The sequence below is a fragment of the Nomascus leucogenys genome, chromosome 22a (assembly GCF_006542625.1).
Source record: "Nomascus leucogenys isolate Asia chromosome 22a, Asia_NLE_v1, whole genome shotgun sequence".
NCBI classification, from domain to species: Eukaryota; Metazoa; Chordata; class Mammalia; order Primates; family Hylobatidae; genus Nomascus; species Nomascus leucogenys.
In genome coordinates, this window is record NC_044402.1 from 101,981,068 (window position 1) to 102,008,789 (window position 27,722).

The following is a 27,722-nucleotide window of genomic DNA, read 5'->3' on the forward strand; positions in this document are numbered from 1 at the left end:
GGAGCCATACCTAAAGTGCCTCACCCACATGAACCTTAGTTAGGTAAAAATATTTTTTACCTCAAGCCTGAGCTTGATGCAGTAACAGCATGACACTGAGGATCTTGGGAGGGAAGTGAGTATATTTTGCATGTTGGAGGAATATGACTTAGTTGGAACTTAAGTTAATCTCCAAATATGGCCCCCAGTGCACAACCCCTCCCAAGATTCATGCCCTTCTGTAGTCCCCTCCCATACTGAATCAGGACTGAGCATGGGACTTGCTGTAATTAACAGAAGGTAGTGAGGGTGACCCTGTGCTTGTCCCAAGCCTATGTCTTAAGAGGACCTGAAGATTCTGTTTGTGTATTTTGGAAGCCTTGAGCTGCCACATAAAAAGCTCAGCAGCCTTGTTAGAGAGATTACATGGAAAGACCACAAGAAGAAGCCCCATGGAGAGGGAGAAGGATAATTCCCAAGATTACATGGAAAGAGAGAGCTATATATTATCTATCTATCTATCTATCTATCTATCTATCTATCTATCTATCTATCATGTATGTATGTATGTATGCATGTATGTATGTATGTATGTATGTATCTATCTATCTATCTATCTATCTATCTATCTATCTATCTATCTAATCTGAGATATATATATCTGAGACAGAAAGAAGGAAACAGACACATCAAACCAGATATTCTTGCATCCCAGCTGAGCCCAGCCTTAACAGTTATTCAAGGTGTCAGACATGTAAATGAGTGATCATGAGTGTTCCAGCCTAATCAAGCTCCTAGATAAGTGCATCTAACATCCAACATCAAGTGCAGCAGAAGAACTGCCCATCAAGCAAGTCAACCCCCACAGTATCTTGAGAGATAATAAAACTTTTTTTTTTAATCCACTAGGTTTTGGAGTGGTTATACAGCAATAAATAACTTACCTATCAAGTGAAAGTTGAATATTTTGGAAGTCAGACTGAATGTAATACATAAATTAAAAGGTAAACTACAAACTATGTGCCTATACAAGTGGATAATATCTCGAAAATAAAAAGAGCTCATTATAAAACCTAAACAAAATCCCCAAGTCTTCAAAAGAAAAAAATGGACAAAGGACATGATCTGTCTACTCATAACAGGGAAAACCAAAATGACTAATGAGCAAGAAAAAATGTTAATCATTATTTAAAAGACCATTAATACTCAAATACTGTTGGTAAGAATGTAAAGTGGTACAGTCTTTCTGGAGAGCAATTTGTTAGCACGCCATTTCTGTAAATACATTAGGAGATAATCACAGATCCACAGATCCACATAAATAAGCAAAAGAATGTTAATTTCCAACTTAATGTCCAACAATATGAAAACTGTTTAAAACTTATGGAATATTAATATTTGAGGATATTCTACATCTTGCAAATTTTTAAGAAAATTCAAGTGGCATGCATGTAAAGTCAAAAAATAAAAATTATATGTTTTGATTCAAGCTTTTAAAATTCATAAAAGATATATGTACATATGCGTAAGAAAGACTAAAAGAAAATAAAATTGTTAAATCTAGCAGTAGAATTATAACTGCTTTTATTTTTTCTTTTACATTTCTCTCCATTTTCTAAATTTTCTGTGACTGTGCATTACTTTCACATTCAGAAAAAACAAGAATGTTATTTGACATAGGTAATTGAGAATAATTCCCAGTTAAAATTATATCTTTTAAAATTTGGGAGAGAATTTAGAAATGACCTAGTCTGATCTACCATTCAAATAATGAGAAAAATAGGTCTAGAGACTTAGATGCCCAAGCTAGTATTTAGAAGCAGAATCTTACTTAGAACTCAAATTCTTTATCTTCTGACCTATGTATCTTTTTATACCATTTGATGAACTACCTGTAATAGTGATTCCAATAAGATATAAAGATATAAGTAGAAAGGCTGTCATTTTGAGAAAGTCTAGAATTTGGTGTACCTTTAAATTCACATTCTTATTCTCATTTTAAACTATAAAATTATTTGTAATATGGAGAATATATGCTATTTCCTATAATATAATAGTTTTATTAAGAATTTCCACTGAAATAACTCCCCAGGCTTTTAAATTTCCTTTGAATTTACATTTTGTTATTGTTGTTACACTTTCAGCTGAATTACCAACCTAAGAGATTAATTTGTATTACTGGCATCTCAAATCACTTTGCTTTTCTTGAAAGTTTTTTATCCTCATTTCTTGATTGATATAAGTAAAGTCAGAATATTTAATATACTTAGACACATTTCCACTTGGAGACATTTGAATGCATTTTCAATGTATTTGTATTTAATTTTTTTAAATGGATTATTTTGTGTCCCTAGTCTTGTACTTCTAATAGAAGGGCAGACACCTTGAGGTCAAGGCCTTCTTTTGGGTCTTGGCTTTGAAAGCTACCTTTAAATTTTTATTCTGGTGGAAACTAAGCTTGTGTCCTCCCTTTCAGCTAAGTTTAGATTGTTGTTTTGCCAGCTAATTTCTGTTGGAGATGAATCTAAGTTTCTTCTCTTTGGATTTATACAGATACTCCTCAAATTTACCTCTGAAAGAGATGAGTCTGCTTTTAAAATGCTTGGATAGTTATCTTTTAATTTTACTTCTGATGGAAAAAATACATTTTTCATTTTTCTGTCTAGCATGCTTTCTGATTGACGTTCACCTAAAGGTGGTATTCTGCCTGCTTTTATTGTTTCCTGGTTAGAAATAGTGCACAATGAGTGCACTTCTGTGGGTGAAGGTGTTGATTCATCACATTTAGAAGCATCAGCAGTTGAATTATCTTGGTCTGATTGGTTCAAAGTTGGTATAGTCAGGCCTTTCTCAGAATCATTATCCAGTAACTAGAAAATACAGCAATAAAACAAACTACAAGTTAATCATTACTGACTGGAAAATTTTACAAATTAAGAAAATGACTCAAAATCAATTGTACTGTTATCCTTTATCATAACAAATTACCATTATTATTTGTAAATTTTACATTCCTTAGTAAACATGATAAATTCTTTACTTGCCTGAAACCATGGACTGTAGAATACTATCCATAAAAATGATAAAGCAGTGGTTCTCATGTATCATAAATCAGCAACATCTCAAAATAAAAAATCTGAGGGTCTGACATTTTACTGTTATTATACTGTCACCAATATATCATCAAACAAAGGAAATTGTAATAGCAAAATGCACAAGAATGATATCGTAAATCACAACTATATAAGAAAATAAAGAGAATATTAATAGCACCACAGTACAAAGAACGACATTGTAAAATAAAGGATGGCCTGTTAAACTAAATAAATTTAGCTTTATGAAAAATTCTCTATATTATCTTCTTTTACTCTCCTTGAACTGGGGAAAACAGTAATACATACTGACTCTTCAATTGGTATTTGGGAGCCACAGACCCAGGAATGGAAATCATTAAATCCTATTTGTCAAGCAGTAAGTGAACATTTTACTCTTCATTGATTTACATGGGGATCGACTGCTTTATGGAATGAATACCTTATGTAAATTTAGCTGAAAAGCAAATTATATTATGTAAACTCTGTTTTATTTCTATTTTAAACTATAGAATATTATTTCCTGTGCAAAGTTTACAATATGATAAATTAAAAGATTTTTGTGAGAAAGAGTAAAAGGTGCAGTTATGTCTACGGCGTTTATTTCTAAGATCTTATGTAGAACTTCACGCTTTTTTCTTGTTTCTCCTTCACCTCATTCTCAACACATTTTGTCCCATATCTTCATATTTTTAAATGTTACTATTTTATGCAGAAGGCTCTTTCAAGAGTGTAACTATACAGATATTGCCATAATAGAAACCATAAAACAACTGAGTAACTTCTCGGATGCCTTTCTCTATCTGTAAATATTTCTCCATTTATAAATATTTTATCCCTTTATAAAATAATGACTATTAAAAGTTCTCTTCCAATTTCCCTTACCTCATTTGGAGTCGTTTCAGCTTCCTCATTTACAAGAGGGATATCTGCTTAAACAATTAATAGGGGTATTTTATTTTACATAAAAACAATAAACACATATGTACGTACATTGATAAAATACTATTACATTTTTTTCTCACTAAAAACAAAGAGCAACTTAAATCAAAGCAGCTATCCAAACGTAAACACTACTTAGTATAAACAAGCTGATGAATCTCTGGGAAGATGGGGGAGTGGTAAATGATAACATTTCAGATCCATAAATACAAGACATAAACACAGGTACATGCTATATTTTTTAAAAGTTGAGAGGAAATAAACTCCAGATGATAAGTGGTGGGACTGGGGTTGGAAGAAGAGACTAGACTAGAATAAAGGTGTATGAAATCAGACAAAATAGGACCATTCAAGGAAGGCTGGTTGAAATACTTGTAAAATTTTCCTAGAAATATAAGGAATACATATTTAGCATGTAAAAAGGGAAAATCTAAAAGGGACAAAAAGAAAATAAATAACTGAGGCAGAATTCTAGCAAAAAAATTTGCTATGGTCACAACTACATGACTTTGTTCAGCTCTTTTTTTTTTTTCTTTTAATTGTGGTAAGAACAATTCACATGAGACCTATCCTCTTAAATTTTCTAGTGCAAAACACAATAATGTTAACTATCAGCACAATGTTGTAAAGCAGATCTCTAGAACTTCACCATCTTGCATAACTTAAACTTTATACTTGTTGAAAAGCAATTCCCTATTTGCCCCTCCCCCTAGCCTCAGGCAACCAGCATTCTACTCTATTTCATATACCTCACATATGTGGCATCATGCAATATTTGTCTTTCTGTGACTGGCTTATTTCACTTAGTATAATGTCCTCAAGGTCCATCCATGTTGTCACATATGGCAGGATTTCCTTATTTTTAAATGCTGAATGAGATCCCATTGTATGTAGACTGGCATATCTCTTTTTATTGCACTTCTCAGATATTGTGTTTTGTACAAATTGAAGGTCTGTGGCAACCTTGCATTGAGCAAGACTATTGGTGCCATTCTTCCAAAAGCATGTGTTCCTTTGTGTCTCTGCATCACATTTTGATAATTCTCAAAATATTTCAAACTTTTTCATTATTATAATATCTTTTATGGTACTCTATGACCAGTGATCTTTGATGTTACTATTGTAATTGTTGAGGGGCACCACAAACCACGACCATCTAAGATATCAAACTTTTTTTATAAAAATCTAACTTTTAAGTTCAATTGTACATGTGCAGGTTTGTTATATAGGTAAACATGTGTCAATAATTTGCTGGACAGATTATTTCATCACCAGGTATTAAGCCTAGTATCCATTAGTTATTTTTCCTGATCCTCTGCCTCCTCCTACCCTCCACTCTCTGATAGGCCCCAGTGTGTGTTGTTCCCCTCTGTGTGTCCATGTGCTCTCATCATTCAGCTCCCACTTATAAGTGAGAACATGTGGTATTTAGTTTTCTGTTCCTGCATTAGTTTGCTAAGGATAATGGTCTCCAGCTCCATCTATGCTCCTGCAAAGGACATGATCTCATGCTTTTTATGGCTGCGTAGTATTCCATGGTGTATATGTACTACATTTTCTTTATCCAGTCTACCATTGATGGGCATTTAGCTTGATTCCATTTCTTTGCTATTGTGAATGGTACTGCCATGAACATACCTGTGCATGTGTCCTTATAAAAGAACGATTTATATTCCTTTGGGTATATACCCAGTAATGGGATTGCTGGGTCAAATGGCATTTCTGTCTTTAGGTCTTTGAGGAATCGCCATGCTGTCTTCTACAGTAGTTGAACTAATTTACACTCCCACCAACAGTGTATAAGCATTCCTTTTTCTCTGCAACCTTGCCGGCATCTGTTATTTTTTGACTTTTTCATAGTAGCCATTCTGACTGGTGTGAGATGGTATCTCATTGTGGTTTTGATTTGCATTTCTCTAATCATCAGTGATGTTGAGCATTTTTTCATATGCCTGTTGGCCACATGTGTGTCTTCTTTTGAAAAGTGTCTGTTCATGTCCTTTGCCCACTTTTTAATGAAGTTGTTTTTTTTTTTTTTGCCAAGATCCCTTATAAATGCTGGATATTAGACTTTTGTAAGATGGCAAACTTAATTTATAAATGTTGTGTGTATTGTAACTATGCCACTGACCAGCTGTTCTCCCATGCTTTTTCCTCTCCATGGCCTCTCTATTCCCTGAGACACAACAATATTGAAATTAGGCCATTAATAACCCCAAAATGGATCTAAGTGTTCAAGTGAAAGAAGATTTGTACATCCCTCACTTTAAATCAAAAGCTAGAAATGATTAAGCTTGCTGAGGAAGGCATCTTGAAAGCTGAGATAGGCCAAAAGTTAGGCCTCTTGCACGAAACAGCCCAGATGTGAATGCAAAGGAAAAAATTCTTGACAGAAGCTAGAAGTGCTACTCCACACACAAATGATAAGAAAGCAAAACAGCTTATTGCAGATATGGAGAAAATTTTAATAATCTGGATAGAAGATGAAAACAGCCACAAACAGTCCCTTAAGCCAAAGACTAATCCAGAGAAAGCCCCTAACTCTCTTCAATCCAATGAAAGCTTAGAGGTGAGGTGGCTGCAGAAGAAAACCTTGAAGCCAGCAAAGGTTGGTTCGTGAGGTTTAAGGAAAGACAGTATCTTTGTAACACAAAAGTGCAAGGTAAAGCAGCAAGTGCTGATGTAGAAGCTGCAGCGAGTTACCCAGAAGATCTAGCTAAGATATTGATGAAAGTGGCTACACTAAATAGGTTTTTATTGTAGATGAAACAGCCTTATACTGGAAGAAGGTGTCATCTAGGACTTTCATAGCTAGAGAGGAGAACTCAATGCCTGGCTTCAACGCTTCAAAGGACAGGCCAACTCTCTTATTAGAGGCTAATGTAGCTGCTGACTTTAAATTGAAGCCAATGCTCATTTACCATTCTAAAAATCCTAGGGCCCTTAACATTTAGGTCAAGTGTACTCTGCCTGTGCTCTATAAATGGAACAACAAAGCATGGATGACAGCAGATCTGTTTGCAGCATGGTTTACTGAATATTTTAAGCTTGCTGTTGAGACTTACTATTCAGAAAAAAAGATACCTTTCAAAATATTACTGCTCAGTGACTATGCACCTGGTCATCCAAGAGCTCTGATGGAAATGTCTGAGGAGATTAATGTTGCTTTCTTGCCTGCAAACATAGATCCATTCTGCAGCTCACAGATCAAGGAGTAATTTCAACTTTCAAGTCCTCTTATTTCAGAAATACATTTTGTAAGGCTTTAGCTACCTCAGATAATTCCTCTGAGGGATCTTGGCAAAGTAAATCGAAAAACTTCTGCAAAGGATTCACCATTCTAGATGCCATTAAGAACATTTGTGCTTCAGGAGAGGAGCTCAAAATATCAACATGAACAGGAATTTGGAAGCAGTTGATTACAACCCTCATGGATGACTTTAAGATGTTCAATAAAACTTCAGTAGAGAAAGTAACTGCAGATGTGATGAAAATAGCAAGAGAGGTAGAATTAGAAGTGAAGCCTGAAGATGTGAGTAAACTGCTGCAGTCTCATTATAAAACTTGAATGGATGAGGAAGTGCTTCTTATGGATGAGCAAAGAAAGTGGTTTCTTGAGATGGAATCTACTGCCGAAGATGCTGTGAACACTGCTAAAATGACAACAAAGGATTTAGAATTCTATATAAACTTAGTTGACAAAGCAGCAGCAGGGTTTAAGAGGATTGACTCCAATTTTGAAAGAAGTTCTACTGTGGGTAAAATGCTATCAAACAGCATTGCATACTACAGAGAAATCCTTCATGAAAGGAAGAGCCAACTGACGCAGCAAAATTCATTGTTTTCTTATTTTTAAAAATTGCCACAGCCACCCCAACCTTCAGCAACTACCACCTTGATCAGTCCCAGCCATTAAGATCAAGGCAAGACCCTCCAGCAGCAAAAATATTGCAAATCACTGAAGGCTCAGATGATCATATATATATATATATATATAATTTACAAAAAAACCCAAACAACCTCATATATATACGTATATATGAGACGGAGTCTCATCTCACTCTGTTACTACCCAGGCTGGAGTACAGTGGCATGATCTCAGCTTACTGCAACCTCCATCTCCTGGGTTCAAGAGATTCTCACGTCTCAGCCTCCCGAGTAGCTGGGACTACAGGCGTGAGCCACCACGCCCTGCTAATTTTTGTATTTTTAGTAGAGATAGGGTTTCACCATGTTGGCCAGGCTGGTCTTGAACTCCTGACCTCAGGTGATCTGCCCGCCTCAGCCTCCCAAAGTGCTGGGATTACAAGCTTGAGCCACTGCGCCTGGCCTCTCTCTCTATTTTTTGATATAGGGTCTTGCTCTTCCACCCAGGCTGAAGTGCAGTGGCATGATCCTACCTGATGCACTGCACCCTTGAACTCTTGGGTTCAAGCAATCCTCCTGCCTTGGCCTCCCAGAGTGCTGGTATTATATGCATGAGCCACGTGCCCAGCCAGCAATTAAGTATTTTTTAATTAAGTCATGTACATTGATTTTTTTACATAATGCTATTGCACACTTAATAGACAACAGTATAGTGTAAATGTAATGTTTATATGCCCTGGGAAACAAAAAAAATCATATGACTTGCTTTATTGTGGTGGTCTAGAACTGAAACTGCAATGTCTCTGAATTATGTGTGTATACCACATTTTCTTTATCCATTCATCTATGACATTTAGGTTGTTTCTACATCTTGACTATAGTAAACAACATGGCAATAAACATAGGAGTGCAAATATTGCTTTGAGATGCTGATTTCAATTCTTTTGGATAGACACCCAGAAGTGAAATGGCAGGATCATGTGATTTATCTATTTGTCATTTTTTTGAGTAACCGCCACGCTGTTTTCAAAAGCAGCTGCATCATTTTACATTCCCCCAACAGTGTACTAGGGTTTGAATTTCTTCACATCCTTGCCAACACTTGCTGACTTCTTGACTTTTCAGTAATAGCCATCCTAACAGGTGTGATATCTCATTATGATTTTGATTTATGTTTACCTGATGATTAATGATGATGAGCAACTTTTCGTATACCCATTGGACATTTGTAATGTCTTCTTTGGATAAATATGTATTCAAGTGCTCAGCCCATTTTTTATTTTTATTTTTATTTTTTGCTATTGAGTTGAAAAGGTTCCTTATATGTTTTGGAATATTAGCCCTTCATCAAATATATGGTTTACACATATATTCCCCCATTCTGTAGGTTTCCTCTTCATTCTGTTGTTTCCTTTACTGTGTAGAAGCTTTTTAATTTGATATAGCCCCACTGTTCTGTTTTTGCTTTTGTTGCCTGTGCCTTTGGTGTCTTATCCAATAAATCACTGTCAACACCAGTGTCAATGAGATTTTCCCCTATGTTTTCTTCTAGGAGTTTTACAGTTTCCATCTTACATTTAAGTCATTAATCCATTGAGAGTTGATTTTTGTTTATGGTGTTAAGCAAAAGTCTAATTTCAATTCTTTTGCATGTGAATATCCAGTTTTCCCAACATCATTTGCTGAAAAGACTATTCTTTCCTCATTGTGTATTCTTGGCACACTTCTCAAAGATCAGTTCATCATATTTGCATGGGTTTATTTCTAGGCTCTCTCTTCTATTCTATTGATCTATATGTTTATCTTTATGCCAGTCCATGCTATTTTAATTGCTATAGTTTTGTAATATATTTTGAAATCAGAACGTGTGATACCTCCAGCTTTGTTCTTCTTTCTCAAGACTGTTTTGACTATCCAGTCCTCTGTGGTTCCATATAAATTTTAGGATTGCTTTTTCTACTTCTGTGAAAAACACCATTAGAATTTTGATAGAGATTGCACTGAATCTGTAGATTGCTTTGGGTAGTATGAACATTTTTCACAGTATCAAATCTTCAAACTCATGAACACAGGATATCTTTCCCTTTATTTTCTTATCCTTAATTTCATTATCAATGTTTTTTAGTTTTCAGAGTGCAAGGTCTTTCACCTCCTTTGAAAAGTTTATTCCTAATTATTTTATTCTTTTTGATGCTATTGTAAACTGGAATTATTTTCTTGATTTCTTTTTTGGATAGTTCATTGTTAGTGTATAGAAACACAACTGATTTTTCTGTGTTGATTTTATCTCCTGCAAATTTACTGAGCTCATGTATTGGTTCTAACAGGTCTTTTTGTGTGGAGTCTACAGAATTTTCTATATGTAAGATCCTGCCATCTGCAAACAAAGATAATTTTACTTCTTCCTTTCTGATTTGGATACTTTTTATTCTTTTTTTCTTGCCTAACTGCTCTGACTAGGTCTTCCAGTACTATGTGTAACAGAAGTGGCAGAATGAACATCTTTGACCTGTTTCTGATCTTAGAGGAAAAGTGTTCAGTTTTTCACTGTTTAGTATGGTATTTGCTACAGGCTTTTCATTTTTAGCCTTTATTATTAATATATTGAGCTACTTTATTACTATATCTAGTTTTTTGAAGGTGTTTATCCTAAAAGACTGTTCAAGTTCATCAAACACTTTTTCACATCTGTTGAGATAATCATGTGGTTTTTAATCCTACATACTGTCGATGTAGTGTATCACATTAATTGATTTCTGTATGATGAAACATCCTTTGCATCCTGGAGTTAAATTCCATCTGCTCATGGTGTATGATCCTTTTAATATGCTGTTGAATTCAGTTTGTCAGTATTTTATTGAGTAGTTTTGAATCTATATTTACTGAGAATAAAAGAAGACACATGAGAAATAAAGAGAAAGGAACCAAAACATATCAATACAAAAACATCAATGAAACACAAGGAAAGATAGCATGACAGAAAAAGATAGGCAAAAGTATTACAAGACAGATAGAAACAATGTAAAAAATGGCAATAGTAAGTCCTTAACAATTCAATAATTCTTTAAATGTAAATGGATTAAACTCCCCAATTAAAAGACACAGAGTAGCAGAATAGATATAAAAACAAGACCCAAGTGTATTTTATGTAGAGGAGACTCACTTTGGGTTTAAGGACACAAATGGGCTGAAAGTGAAGGAATGGAAAAAGAGATATCCTATGAAAATGGAAACCAAAAGAGAGCAGGAGTGGCCATATTCATATAAAAAATAGACTTCAAGTCAAAAACTGTAAAAAGATGCAAAAAGGCCATTATATGATGATAAAGGTCAATACATCAAGAGGACATAACCATTGTAAATATATATGCAACCAACCTTTGAGTAAGTGGAAAAAAAAGTAGAAGAAAAAAAGACAGCTACCACCAGTGATTGAAAAAGTTACCCTCCATTCTTCCAGTGATATTGAAGACAGGAACTGTGATTATCCCATATCTAAAACTTGAATGTTTCATGTAAAGAGTTAGCTAAAGAGGTAGTATCTCTGCTAGGCTGGTAGATTCCTAGAAGTTAGGAAATGAATCTTTCAAAAGCCTGATGTAGCCAGAGAATTAGAAGTAGAGAGGAAAGAGATGATTAATCTGTGACAAAAGTCTTATAACAATAAATCATTATTCCATTCCATACCTGCAGAATCCAAGACTTTACATTACATTATTATGTATTTTAAAGTGTAGTACTATATTTTAACTTGCTTTCTTTTTTTTATTATTGTACTTTAAGTTCTAGCATACATGTGCACAACGTGCAGGTTTGTTACATATGTATACATGTGCCATGTTGGTTTGCTGCACCCATTAACTCATCATTTACATTAGGTATATCTCCTAATGCTATCCCTCCCCCCTCCCCCTACCCCACAACAGGCCCCAGTGTGTGATGTTCCCCTTCCTGTGTCCAAGTGTTCTCATTGTTCAATTCACACCTATGAGTGAGAACATGCGGTGTTTGGTTTTTTGTCCTTGCAATAGTTTGCTCAGAATGATGGTTTCCAGCTTCATCCATTTCCCTACAAAGGACATTTTATGGCTGCATAGTATTCCATGGTGTATATGTGCCACATTTTCTTAATCCAGTCTATTATTGATGGACATCTGGGTTGGTTCCAAGTCTTTGCTATTGCGAATAGTGCCACAATAAACATATGTGTGCATGTGTCTTTATAGCAGTATGATTTATAATCCTTTGGGTATATACCCAGTAATGGGATGGCTGGGTTTAACTTGCTTTCTTAGTGAATTTAAGAGATTTTTAAAAGACTGCATGAACAGTCCATTTATTAAATCTCTTACTGATACTTTACGATAAATTCTCAAATGTGATGCTAATCTAATTTCCTCTCCTTCTTCCTCTGTCACGCTTTCTTTTTCACACACACACACACATTCCTCTGCATAAACACACTCCTCTACATAAAAGAGACCAATAGCTCTATAGTTCACAATGTCTAATAAAAATGCCTTTTCACAGGTCATAGTTAATATTTTAACTTTTTTCTCATCCTTAAAAAAGTAAAGGAGCATTGGCCAAGCGTGGTGGCTTATGCCTGTAATCTCAGCACTTTGGGAAGCCAAGGCAGGAGGATTGCTTGAGCTCAGGAGTTTGAGACCAGCCTGGGCAACACGGCAAAATCCTGTCTCTACAAAAAAAATACAAAAATTAGCCAGGCATGGTGGCATGTACCTGTAGTCCCAGCTACTTGGGAGGCTAAGGTGGGAAGACTGATAGAACCTGGGAGGTCAAGGCTACAGTGAGCTGTGGTTGTGCAACTGCACTCCAGCCTGGGTGACAGAACTAGACCCTGTCTCAGATAATAATAATAATAATAATAATAATAAAATTAAAAAATAAAGCAGCATTAAAACTTCTTCTTTTTTTTTTTTTGAGATGGAGTCTCACTCTGTCGCCCAGGCTGGAGTACCGTGGCGAGATCTCGGCTCACTGCAACCTCCGCCCTCCGAGTTCAAGCGATTCACCTGCCTCAGCCTCCTGAGTATCTGGGATTACAGGCACCTGCCACCATGCCTGGCTAATTTTTTGTATTTTTAGTAGAGACGGGGTTTCACCATCTTGGCCAGGCTGGTCTTGAACTCCTGACCTCATGATCCACCCTCCTCGGCCTCCCAAAGTGCTGGGATTACAGACGTGAGCCACCGCGCCCGGCCTTAAAACTTTTTAAAACTCTTAATAGGGTCTAACACTTTTCTTTAAAATTATCACACCTACCATATGCCAAAACTATAGTGAAATGCATATTTATTTCCTAACAAAACATAAATCTACTTAAAGCAAATTACTAATTGTCTTTTTGTGATATAATCACTTTGATTTCAATTATCTTAATAATAAAAAAATCAAAGTAGTTTCTTACCTACTCCTACAATATTTTCAAGCTCCTCTTCAGATTGATTACTTTTCGAGTTTTCAAATGCCTCATCCATATTAGTTTCCTAGAAGCAAAAAATATATATATATATGAAAATATTTAAAGAACTAAAACATTTTCCTCTCCCTTCATAACTACTTTTAATACAATACACCTTCCTCCACACCCAAATTTACAGAAGACAAGAAGGAGATGGGTTTGTGAGAAAAGCAATTCAAACAGCACTATTTTAAGGAGCCACATACTCTGGCTAGGAGTTGATGTTCCAAAGAAAGGGTATCCAAGAATGGATAGAGTATTTGAGTGATGAACGTAGGAGATGAATATTACAAGATAAATTACATAATATTGTAACTTCAGGGGGTATGAGAAGATACCCCCAGGAAACAGATTACTTTTTTTATTAGAATACTTTATGGCCTATGACTTAAAAGTGATGTGTCTCTTTACAAAATTCCAAGGAGAATTATAAGGTAAAGGGATCAGTAGGCACTTATAAAATACTGATCTTTTAAAAAGAACCCTAAGTTCTTAGTCCCTTTAATAAAAAGTCCTCCAAAGTGTCTCCAAAATATGAATAGTGTATTGGTAAATACTAATCAGTTTATCCAACAGCAACGCAACTCTGCCCAATTATCACAGAGGCATTAAAAAAATGAAAATATCAATATATTATAACTAACATTTTAGACTGTGATCATAGTCAATGTTTTATCCATCCATTGAGAGAGCTATGAATCCTTTATTTCCAAGTCAGCATGTATAGGTTAGAGTATATTTCTAAATATTGAACTTTACTCATATTTCTGATAAGGGTTTAATGTCCAGAATATACAAAGAACTCTTACAACTTAACAATAAAAAGAAAAATAACTCAATTTTAAAATTGGCAAAGGATTTGAATAAATTTTATCCAAAGAAGATATACAAATGTCCAGCAAACACATGAAAAGATGTTCACATCATTAGTCATTACAGAAATGCAAATCAAACCTACAATGAGATACCACTTCAAACCCACTAGGATGGGTATAATAATAATTTTTAGAAGTTAAAAAGGGTAGATGAAGATTTTGATCCTTCATACATTGCTGGTTGGAATGTACGATGATGCAGCTGCTGTGGAAAACAGTTTGGAAGCTCCTCATAAATCGAAACACAAAATTATTACACAATCCAGCTTCCACTCCTTCATATATACCCCAGAGAATAGAAAACATTTGTTCACACATAAACTTGCACATAAATGTTCATAGCAGCATTATTCATAATAGCTTTTAAGTAGAAACAACCTAAATGCCCATCAGCTGAGGAATGCATAAACAAAATGTGGTATATCCAAATAATAGAATGTTATCTGGAGAAAGAAAAGAATGAAGTACTGGTACATGCTACAACAGGTGAAACTTAAAAACATAGCAAGCGAAAGAGGCAAATCACAAATAACAACACATTGTATGATTCCATTTATATGAAATGTCTAGACTAGGCTAAAGCTATACAGTTAGAAAGTTGACTAATTGCTGCCTAGGGCTAGTGGAGGGGATGGAAAAATTGGGAGGTATTGGCTAAAGGGTATGGGGTTGCTTTTGCAGGTGATAAAAACGTTCTAAAATTGACTGTGGTGATGGGTACACAACTCAGTGAATATACTAAATGCCACTGAGTTCTATACTTTAAATGGGTCATTTGTATGGTATATGAATTATATCCTTATAAATTATCAATAACTATTAAACCTTATAAATTATCAATAAATATTCATTGAATGGCACATTATCAAAACAGGTAAGTACCTGAACCATGAAAAATATTTTATATATCAAAAAAACTTGATCATCACTTTTAATTATCATAATCCCATTCTTAACAAAAAGTATTAAAAGCTATATATAGCAGAATGTATTACGTCAATTACCTCAGAATCCTTATGTTCCAATTTTGGCATTAGAATGCTTTCTAAATAGTTAGCTTTGTCTATCCATGTATTCAGATTTCTATATTCTTTTTTCATCTTTTCCAGCCTAAAGAAAGAAATCAGTTATGAATGAAAAAAGCAAGTGATAGAATATATATGGTATGATTCACAGAAGAATACTTGCAATGTGATCCATCTATAAAACGTTCTAAAAGAGACAAACCAACAATATATTGTCTAGGGATACAGTCAAAGAAAAGGGAATGATTACAACAAACATCAAGGTACTAGTTACCTGGGGACGGTTAAGGAGAGGGATGTAATCTCAGAAGGGTACACAAAACATATTTGTGATATTACTGGTGATACATTTCTTAACCTTTATCATAAATATGTATACAATGGGCTTATTATGATTATTTAGGCTATACATACATGTTATAGAAATTATTCAATATATATTACTATATATTATATATGTTATGTTATATACAATATATACTATATATTGTATATGTATATGTTAAAAAATATATTTAAACTATACGTCTTAGTTTGAGCTGCTATAACAGAATACAATAGACTGGGTGACTTAAACAATAGACTTTTTTTAATACACTTTAGGTTCTAGGGTACTTGTGCACAACATGCAGGTTTGATACATAGGTATACATGTGCCACGTTGGTTTGCTGCACCCATCAACTCATCATTTACATTAGGTATTTCTCCTAATGCGATCCCTCCCTCATACAATAGACATTTATTTCTCACAGTTCTAGAGGCCAGGAAGTCCAAGATCAAGGTGCTGGCAGATCCAGTGTCTGATGAGAGTAGTCTTCCCTGTTTGCAGATGGCCTTCTTATATCCTCACATAGTGGAAAGAGATAAATCTTGTGTCTCTTTCTCTTTTTATAAGGGCATTAATCCCATCATTGCAACAGTCCTACCCTCATGAACTAATTATCTAACCCTAATTATCTTCCAAAGGCATTGCCTCCAAATAACATCACACTGGGGATTAGGATTTTAACATATGAATTTGAGGGGAGACACAAACATTCAGTCCATAACACTATATATATAAAATTATTCAATACATATATATATGTAATTTTTCAATACATAGACAATATCTTCCACAATAAAACAAGTGAAAAAAAGGATCTATCTTCTAATCCAAGAAACTTCAAAAAGCTTGAATACCTTAAAGATATAATTAACAAGGATTAAATGGAAGACAGGGAATGTTTCCCAGTTCATTTCATGAGGACATAACGGCCTTGACAATAAAACCTGACAAAGACATTACGAAAAAGAAAAATTACAGTCTAATCTCATTCATGAATATAGATGTGAACATTATAAATAAAATATAGTTTTAGTACAAAAATCCAGTAGTGTGCAGAGACAATTTGAGAATAGCAGTTGAAACTGGGAGGGTTTTTCTCATTTCAGGATTCATGGTAAGATCTAAAGGGCCTGGAGCAGTCTAACGACTATGAATGCTCAAAACTGACCAGCCAAGTATCTCTTCCAGGACAGGACCCCAAGAAAGCTTAAAAAGCATTCCATTATACTACACACACACACACACACACACACCAAAAGAAAACATCAGAAGTGTGAATCTGTGAAGCTAGAAGAGTTTTCTAAGCCAATTCTCCTGCAAAAAATTCAGACAAATTAATGTCACATAAAATAGACCAACACACTTTAACAAAGATTAAAACCTGCAATGGATGGCAGCCTATCAAATGTTTAAATCTATGAGTTCAAAATAATATTTTAAGTATTTTTTTCAGAAACTAAAGTGTAAGACCTTACACTTCTGGTCCACTACAGGTCACTGCCCTAATGTATACACAACATGAAACACCATTTCATCAATAGGCTCATTTATTTAATTAATAACAGTAATATCAATAATTTTCATAATCTGAGAAGGCTTCACTTCAAAATGGGAAGGTCAGTAGTGGAACTCTCATCTAAAAATCTCGAATGATTTCATGGACGCCCATAACCATATTATACAATCAAAAAGCCCATGTACATAGAAGCTAAAAATAAGAAAGCAAGGAGTCAAACCCCCTATAACTGGTTTCAGACTAGCTTCATAACCATTATGACTTTTTCAACAAGCAAGATACTAGTAAAAATGTTACATAACTTTGTCAAAGTTAATTTATAGGTTAAAATTCTTTATATCTTTGTGGCATACCTATTCAGTCAGGCTTTCAAGATGCAGCATCATCTATTATAGAAGAACTACACTTACACAATCACACTGTAATAATCATTTTCTTAATTAGCTCTTTAGTCCTTTATGTTATTTCATTAATACGAACAACTAAACTAACCCACACAAAATAGATGCTTAAGAAATAGAAACAGTATGAATTATCTTACTCACTATTATTTTAATCCTAATTAGTTTACTGTCTTTATGAATCCTATACATGGTAGGTAAAATGAGTATCTCTTCCCCAACTGTAAAAACCATAGGCTACCAATGATATTTAGGTATAAATATACAGACTACAAAGACCTGAAGTTTGATTCTTATATAATCCCTACAACAGACCTTAAACCAGGAGATCTATGACCACTAGAAGTTGATAATTCGAGTAGTCCTACTTATGGAAATATCAATTTTCATATTAATCTCATTCAAAGATGTATTACATCCATAAGTTGTTCCATCATTAGGCCTAAAAACAGATTAAATTCCAGGATGTTTAAACCAAGCAACTCTAACATCCACATGACCAGGCCTATTCTATGGATAGTGCTCAGAAATTTGTGGATCAAATCACAGCTTTATGCCTATTGTACTTGAATTAGTGGGGCAAAAACTGATCGGCACCTGTGTCATGGTGAAGCTAAGTGGCATTAACCTTTTAAGAATGAAAGCATTGATCTTTCCACAACAATATGCCACAATTAGCTACATCAACATAATTTATCACTTTTTTCAATAATTCTAGCCCTATTTAACCTATTTCAATTAAAAATTTCAAAATATACCTACTCTTTAAACCTGTCACCAAAAAATATTGAAGCACCAAAACATGAAACCCCTAAGAAAAAAAGTGAATGAAAATTTATTCATCTCTTTCATTACTCCCACAATAATAGGACTACCTAGTATCCTCATCATTTCACTCCCAAACATTCTGTTCCCTGCTCCCAATTGCCTAATTAGTAATCGACTAACCTCTATACAATGATTAGTGTAACTTGTATTAAAGCAAGTGATAACATTCCATAATATCAAATGACAAACTTGATTTCTAATATTAATCTCCTTTATCCTATTTTCATTGGCTCAACAAATTTATTCAGATTATTAACTCATTCATCTACACCAATCACCCAGTTATCAATATATCTAGGTATGGTTATCCCACTATGTATGAGCAGGAACAGTAACTACCGGTTTCCACCACAAAACAAAAGCAACACTGGCCCACTTCCTACCACAAGGAAAACCCATTCCACTTATCCCTCTACGAGTAATTATTGCGACTTTTTACTCAACCCATAGTAGCCGCAGCTCTACTACTAACAGCCAGTATTACAGCTATCTATTTGTGCATTTAATTGGTGGAGCCACATTAGCACAGTTGATTCTTGAACAACATGAGTTTGAACTGTGCAGGTCCACCTACCTATATGTGGATTTCTTTCAATAAATATATTGGAAAATTGTTTGAGATTTGTGACAATTTGAAAAAACTCACAGATGAGCTGTATAACCTAGAAATATTTTTTTAAATGTTTAAGTTAGTACGTCATGAATGCATAAAATATGTGTACTAGTCTATTTTATCATTTACTACCATAAAATATACACAGATTTATTATAAAATTAAAAATGTATGCACATAGACATTTATTATCAAGTACTAGTCTATTTTAAAGTACTACTATTTTAAAGTGTTTTAAAGTACTAATCTATTATAAAGTACTAGTCTATTTTATCATTTACTACCATAAAATATACACAGATTTATTATAAAATTTAAAACTCATGCACATAGAGATTAGACACGGTGCCATTTGCAATTGAGAGAAATGTAAACAAATGTAAAGGTGCTGTATTAAATCATAACTGCATAAATTAACTGTAGTTCATACTGTACTACTGTAATAATTTTGTAGTCACCTATTCTTGCTATAGCAGAGAGCTCAGGCATTGTGAGTATTCACTTTTAATGCCATGTGACACTAATCAACTCTGCGTGAGACATCTCTCCAGTAAATAAATGCATGTCATTGTAAAAAGTGATCTCTCGACCAGCCTCACCAACATGGAGAAACCCCGTCTCTACTAAAAATACAAAAAAGTATTAGCCGGGCATGGTGGTGCATGCCTGTAATCCCAGCTACTCGGGAGGCTGAGGCAGAAGAATCACTTTAACCCGGGAGCCGGAGGTTGCAGTGAGCTGAGATCGCGCCATTGCACTCCAGCCTGGGCAACAAGGGCGAAACTCCGTCTTAAAAAAAAAAAAAAGTGATCTCTCGTGGTTCTTGTGTATTTTTCTTTCTTGTTTCTTTCTTTCTCTTTTCTTTCTTTCTTTTTTTTTTTTTTTCTTTTTTGAGACACAGTCTAGTTCTGTTGCCCAGGCTGGAACGCAGTGGTGCGATCTCGGCCCAGTGTGATCTCGGCTCCACCCCCCAGGCCCAATTAATTCTCCCACCTCAGCCTTGAGTAACTACAGGTGCATACCACGCCTGGCTAAGTTTTGTATTTTTTGTGACATGAGGTTTCACCATGTTGCCCAGGCTGGTCTCAAACTCCAGAACTCAGGGAATCCTCTCTTCCCAAAGTGCTGAGACTACAGGTGTGAGCCACTGCGCCCTGCCCTTGTATATTTTTCATTGAGCTTCTTAGTGTAAGCCTTGAATAACACCATGGGACCTGTATGAAGTGCCACTAGTGATGCTAGAAGTGCTCCTAAGAAACAGAGAAAAATTATGACATTACAAGAATAAGTTGAGTTGCTTGATATGTACCATAGATTGAGGTTGCCCACCATTTCAGGATAAATGAATCCAGCATAAGGACTATTGTTAAAGAAAAGAAGACAGAAAAATTCATGAAGCCGTTGCTGAAACCACACCAGCAGGCGCAAAAACTTTGCACTTTTTGTAAAACATGAAATATCTGCTGACTGTTTATGTTATTGGTGGGGCTTCCAGTCAACAGTAGGCTATTAGTAGTTAAGTTTTAAGGGAGTCAAAAGTTATATATGGATTTTCCACTGCATGGGTAGGGGGTGGCAACCCTAACCTTCCATTGTTCAAGATTTAACTCTATTAACATTATCTTTGCAACAGCCTCAGTTATATTTATCATCTTAATAAATGTAATTTTACTCACTCTTCTTGAATTTGCTGTAGCCCCAATTCAAGCTTACGACTCCACACGTCTGGTCAGTCTTTACTATATGACCCAATAGTCCTACACTGACCATATAGTTAATTCTAGCTCCTGACCACCTACAGGAACATTATTAACTCTATTCATGACATCTTAGTAATATTATTTCACTTTAACTTGATTATTTTATTATGCGTAGGTCTACTAACTAATACATTAACCATCTACCAGTGATGATGAGATAGCTGAGAAAGCACATTGCAAGGCCTCCACACATTAATCATTCAAAAATGCCTCTAATACAGAATAATTTATCATATCACAAGTTTTCTTCTGAGGCTTCTACCACTCAAGCCTAGCCCCGACCCCAGAACTGGGAGGTTGCTGACCACCAACAGGTATTCACCCACTTAATCTCCGAGAAGTTTAACTACTCAATACATCAGTCCTGTTAGCCTCAGGAGTATCAATCACCCGAGTGCACCATAGCTCACTAGAAGAAATCCGTAAACATATACTTCAAGCTCTCTTCATCACAATTTCATTAGGCATTTCTTTTACATTATTACAAATCTTAGAACACTTCAAAACATCCTTTACTATCTGTGATGGTGTAAATGACTCAATTTTCTTCATAGTAACAGGCTTCCAATAACTATATGTAATTATCAGCTCCAACTTCCTTATCGTCTGCTTCTTATGTCAACTTAACATTTAACCACCATTTTGGTTTTCAAAACCAAAGTTTTTAGGTAACCAAGTTACCTAATAATGATATTTTACAGATGTAATGACTATTTCTGTACACTTCTGTCTATTGATGAAGTTCCTATTCTTTTAGTATTAACTGTACAACTGACTTCCAATCAGTTAGCTTCAGTCTAAACTGGAAAATAATAATTAACCTTACATTAACTTTAGCAACTAATACATCATTAGCATGACTACTTGTAATCATCACATTGTGCTTCCCACAACTAAACATCTATATAGAAAAATCAAGCTTATACAAATGTGGATTTGATCTAATAGGCACTGTCTGCCTGCCATTTCCAGAAAATCTTTTGTATTAACTATTACATTTCTATTATTCAACCTAGAAATTTCGCTCCTATTACCACTACCATGAGCATCTCAAGTAACCCAAAAGTTATTCTTACTATAGCTCTAATTTTAAACTCCATTCTAGACTTAGGCCTAAGTTTATGAATGAATTCAAGATGGACTAGAATGAGTGACTTAAGTATGGCAATAAGTTTAAATTACAACAAATAATTCTGACTCATTAAGTTATGATATTTTATAATTACCAATATGCTTTCAATTTATATCAGTATCATTCTAGTTTACATCACATCCCTAATAGGACTACCAGTATAATGGGATCACACCTAATATCTCCATTACTATGTTTAAAACGTATAATACTATCACTATTTATTCTAGGAAGCCCTGTAATTTTAAATATATGCTTTATCTTATCCACCATAATACCTATCATTTTACTAGTATTTGCAGCTTGTGAGGCTGCCATAGGCCTGGCATTACTAACAATGGTATCTAGTACATACGGCTCAGATTACATATAAAACTCAAATCTTCTCCAATGCTAGCAATTATTGTACCCACAATTATACTTATGCCAGTGACACGATATTCTAAAAATTCTAAAATTTGAATTCACACAACTATGCACTGCTTACTAATTAGTTTCATCAAATTATTCCTCTTAAGCCAATTTAGTAAAAATAACCTAAACTTTCCATTAGTTTTTTTCTCCAACTCACTATCAGCCCCCATTTCATTATACTAACAAACTGATTACTTCCCCTAAGAATTATAGCAAGTCAACATCATCTCTCCAAATAATCATATATATGAAAAAGCTATATATTTCAATATTAATCTTTCTATATTTATTCTTAATCATAATATTTACTGCCACAGAACTAACTCTATTTTACATTCTCTTTGAAGCAACACTAATTCCAACTCTAATTATTATTCTCTGATAAGGAAACCAAATAGAATGATTAAATCCAGGGCTCTATTTCCTGTTCTATACACTAATTGGTTTTTTACCTCAACTCGTAGCATTAATTTATATCCAAAACTCCACATGCTTATTACACTTTTTAATAACCTGTTACTGTGTTCAAACTCAGCTCTTGACATAATAGTCTTTTATGATTAGCATGCATTATACCATTTATGGTAAAAATACCCCTTTATAGTTTCTATCTCTGACTAACAAAGTACACACAGAAACTCCAATTGCTGAATCCACAGTTCTTGCAGCCATAAAATTAGCAGGCTATAATATAATACGAATTACTATAATTCCAAACCCACTAACAGAATATATAGCTTATCCATTTCATATAGTATCCCTGTGAGGAATAATTATAACACGCTCTATTTGTTTACACCAAATAGACTTAAAATCACTTATCACAGTCAGGCATGGTGGCTCACACCTGTAATCCCAGCACTTTGGGAAGCCGAAGTGGATGGATCACTTGAGGCCAGGAGTTCGAGACCAGCCTGGCCAACATGGCAAAACCCCGTCTCTATTAAAAATACAAAAATTAGCCAGGCATGGTAGCGCATGCCTGTAATCCCAGCTACTCAGGAGGCTGAGGCACAAGAATAGCTTGAAGCCAGGAGGCAGAGGTTGCAGGAAGCCAAGATCGTGCCATTTCATTCCAGCCTGGGAGACAGAGCAAGACTCTGTCTCAATAAAAACAATCACTTATCACATATTCATCCATAAATCATATAGCACTAATATTTATAGCCATTTTCATCCAAACTCCACGAATTTTTATAGGAGCCATAACCCTAATAATTGCCCATGGCCTTACCTCATCCATACTATTCTTCTTCACAAACTCAAATTATGAATGAATTTATAGCTGAAATATGCTCTTCATTCAAGGACTACAGACATTACTCCCTTTAATAACAACATGATGAGTATTAGCTAGCCTAACCAATCTAGCCCTACCACCAACCATCAACCTAATCGGAGAACTATTTGTAGTGATAGCATCATTTTCATGATTTAATTTTACCATTATTATTAATAGGACTTAATATATTAATTACAGCCTAATATTCCCTCTGCATATTAATTACAATGCAACAAGGAAAATTTACATACCACATTAATAAATTAGCCATCACTCACATTAGAAAATGCTTTATACATCTACCTCTGCTACTCCTATCACTTAATAACAAAATTATTCTAGGACCTACATACTGTTTTTAAAAAAATTTAGATTATAAATAAAATAATAGAAGCTTAAAACTCTTTACTGAGAAGGTATGCGATAACTGCCATCTATTAATATAACAATATGGCTTTATCAACTTTTAAAGGATACAAGTAATCCATTGGTTTTAGGGACCAAAAAAATGATGCAATTCCAGGCTGGGCGCGGTGGCTCACGCCTGTATACCAGCACTTTGAGAGACCGAAGCAGGCGGATCACAAGGTCAGGAGATCGAGACCATCCTGGCTAACACGGTGAAACCCCGTCTCTACTAAGAACACAAAAAATTAGCCGGGGGTGGTGGCAGGCGCCTGTAGTCCCAGCTACTCGGAGAGGCTGAGGCAGGAGAATGGCGTGAACCCGGGAGGCAGAGCTTGCAGTGAGCCGAGATCGCGCCATTGACTCCAGCCTGGGTGACAGAGCAAGACTCTACCTCAAAAAGAAAAAAAAAAAAAAAAGATGCAACTCCAAAAAAGTGATAAGTGTTTGGCTCACATCTGTAATCCCACCACTTTGAGAGCCCAAGGCAGGCAGATCACCTGAGGTTAGAGTTTGAGAGCAGCCTGACCAACATGGTGAAACTCTGTCTACTAAAAATACAAAAATTAGCAGGGTATGGTGGTGCACACCTGTAATCCCAGCTACTCTAGAGGCTGAGGCAGGAGAATCGCTTGAACCTGGGAGGCAGAAGTTATAGTGAGCCAAGTTCGCACCATTGCACTCCAGCCTGGATGACAGAGTGAGACTCTGTCTAAAAATATATATACAAATAAATAAATAAATAAATAATAAAAATAAATAGAAGCAAGCAAACAAAAAAGTAATAAATTTATTCTCTTCCTTTATCACCATTTCACTTAATTTTAGAAATTATCATAACTATTACCAACACATATAAAGATATTTCATACCCTCACTATGTAAAAACTTCTACATCATATGCTTTTATAACCAGTCTCATTCCAGCTCTAATATACATTTACTCAGGCCAAGAAATAATCCAAGTAACTATTCAAACCTTAAAACTAACACTCAGCTTCAAGTTACATTATTTCTCAATAATATTTGTACCAGTGGCACTTTCTGTTACATGATCAATCATAGCATTTTCAATATGCTATATAGATTTAAATTCAAATATTGATTTTTAAAATATTTACTTATATTTCTCATCCCTATACAAATTTCAGTTACGGCCAACAACCTCTGGCAACTGGCAACTCTATTGGATGAGAAAGGGTGAGAATTATATCATTTTTACTTATCAAATGATGATACAGCAGAGGGGATGCAAGTATAGCAGCCCTCCAAGCTATTTTATATAATTGCATTGGAGATATCAGATTTCTATTATCAATAGCACGATTTTTACTATTCTAAGACACATGGGAGTTTCATCAAATTTTCATGCTCAACCCCAGCCCTGTATCTTTCCATTAATTGGGCTCCTTCTGGAAGCAACTGGCAAATCTGTCCAGTTTGGCCTTCATTTATGATTACCATCAACAATAGAAGGCCCAACACCTGTCTCAGACCTACGCCATTCCAGCACAGAAGTTGTAGCAGGATTTCTCTATTAATCTGCTTTTCACCTACTCATAGAAAACAACAAAACAATTAAAACACTAATAATATGCTTAGGTGCTGTTAATACTTTATTCTCAGCAATTTGTGCCCTAACACAAAATGACATCAAAAAGATCGCATTTTCCACATCAAGCCAACTAGGTCACTATTGGTATTAATCAACCACATCTAGCATTTCTCCATATCTGTACACATGCATTCTTCAAAGCTGTGCTGTTTATATGCTCCAGATCCATCATTCATAACCTTAACGATGCCCAGGATATTAAAAAAATAGGAGGCCTCTTTAGAGCTACACTCTTCACCACTTTTTTGCTTATTACTGTAAGCCTCACGTTTACATGCATGCCTTTTCTTACAGGCTTCTACTCCAAGGATTTAAATATCAAAATTGCTAACACATCATAACCTGAGCCCTTCTAATTACACTTATCACCACCTCCCTAGCAACTGTCTATTGCATTTGAATTATTTCCTTTGCACACCTAGGACAACTTCACTTTTAAACTTTAATAAATATCAATGAAAACAACCTCCTCCTAATTAATTCGCTAAATGTTTAACAACTGGTAGCATTTTCCCTGAATTTTTTTATCTACAACTGTCTTAGTATTATCTCCCACTACTCATACAGGTTTTTCAAGCCATGGTGCCAGCAAGATAGCTGACTAGAGATGCCTGGCACTTATCACTCCCACAAGAAAGGACCAATGCACTGAATAAACAACTAAGATTTGACTGGAATGTCAAAGGGACAGCACTGGCATGCAGCAGGGGAATGCAGATGCACCTGTGGTGACCGGAAGTCCAGGAGGGCAGTGTGAACGCAAACAGCCTCTGCTGCCCTGTCTCCTCTGTCTGGATCAGATCAGCCTGGACACAGGAGGGACTTACCATTGTGGGGAAAAGGTTAGCAGAATATCCCCACCAGCCCCCATTGCCACCACAAATATCAACAATCCTTTATACAGGAGAACCCCATAGTCCTCACAGGCCTTGAGTACAGTGTTAAGAGCTGCTGGGAATTCACATAACTGCATTGCCTTGGATTAGGAGCACAAGGTATGCTCCCCAATGCCCCCAGATCCACCTCTGTGAGCCAAGCTGCTACAGCACAGTGCCATCTTGCCACTGCACCTCTCCAGCTCTGGAGCGCCATCTTCATTACACCACCAAACCCACACAGGTGACTGAACACTACACCCCAGTTGCACAGAGCCTGGGTCTAGTACTGGCTGTGACTATGGTCCTGCACAGCAGGGAATCCAACCCCAGCCACCACACTTCCAGCTGGAGGAACTGAAACTGCCACTCTCACCCAGGGTGAACCTGTCTTTAAGCTGGCCAAACTGCTGCATGCCCCCCAAGCCGAAGAGACTCTTGAGCCTCAGAGCAGCTGATATATCCCTGGGCCAACAGGGTGGCTATGCACCAATGCTCAGGACCTGAGAAACAGCCCCGTAGCACCCCTGGCTTGCCCAATGGCCCTGTACCCCCAATAAGGGCCAGAGAAACCATCTTGCAGGCTGCCCCTGACAGGCATGTCCCCAAGCTGGGCAAGCAGCCAAGAGCCCATGTCCAGGACCTGAGAAACAGCTCCTCAGGCTACCTCCAGTGGCCCTGCCCCTGAGCAGCTTTGCACCTGCATCCCAGACCTGTGAAATGGCCCTGTGGGCAGCCCCCAGCAGACACATCACTAGGCCAGCAAAGCAGCTGTGCCCCCACATCTCAGGCCCAAGAAACATCCCTACAGGCTGCCCCTGGCAGACAGGATTCCAGGCCAGCTGAAGAGCTGTGTGCCCACATCTGAGGCCTAAGAAACAGCCCCACAAGTTGCTCTGGGCAAGAATATTCCCAGGCCAGACAAGCCACTGCATGCCACCCATTTAAGAAACAGCCCAGTGAGACCATCCCTGACAAAGTCACACCACCATCTCTACAGACTCTCTCAGCCTAGGCTACTGAGAAACTTGCAAATGCCACTAATATTGATTATAGCTGAAAAAACTATGTGAAGACTAAACTACTGGATCCACCTAGAACCGGGCAAATGTGCCCCACCAATCTGATATCCCAAGATGTCATATAATATTCATACAAATATTTCCCCCGGAAATCTACTACATACGACTGAAAGAGGTGACTTTTCCATCAGATGCATAGAAATCAATGTAGGGACACATGAATCAGGAAAAAGCAAGGAAACGTCACCTTCAATAAAAACAATAA

At 35.9% G+C, this 27,722-nt stretch overlaps 1 protein-coding gene across 1 annotated transcript in view; it reads right to left on the minus strand.

Moving 5' to 3' along the window:
- Positions 1-1,537: 1,537 nt before the first annotated feature.
- C2CD6 (C2 calcium dependent domain containing 6) overlaps positions 1,538-27,722 on the minus strand; it is an 85,952-nt gene continuing 59,767 nt past the window's right edge. Inside the window, exons 10-13 of the mRNA XM_030802818.1 lie at positions 15,245-15,350; positions 13,312-13,390; positions 3,957-4,000; positions 1,538-2,849 (exon numbers count right to left, since the gene is read on the minus strand). Coding sequence (XP_030658678.1) covers positions 2,409-2,849; positions 3,957-4,000; positions 13,312-13,390; positions 15,245-15,350 — 670 coding nt within the window. The 3' untranslated portion in view covers positions 1,538-2,408. The remainder of the gene's footprint in view (positions 2,850-3,956; positions 4,001-13,311; positions 13,391-15,244; positions 15,351-27,722) is intronic.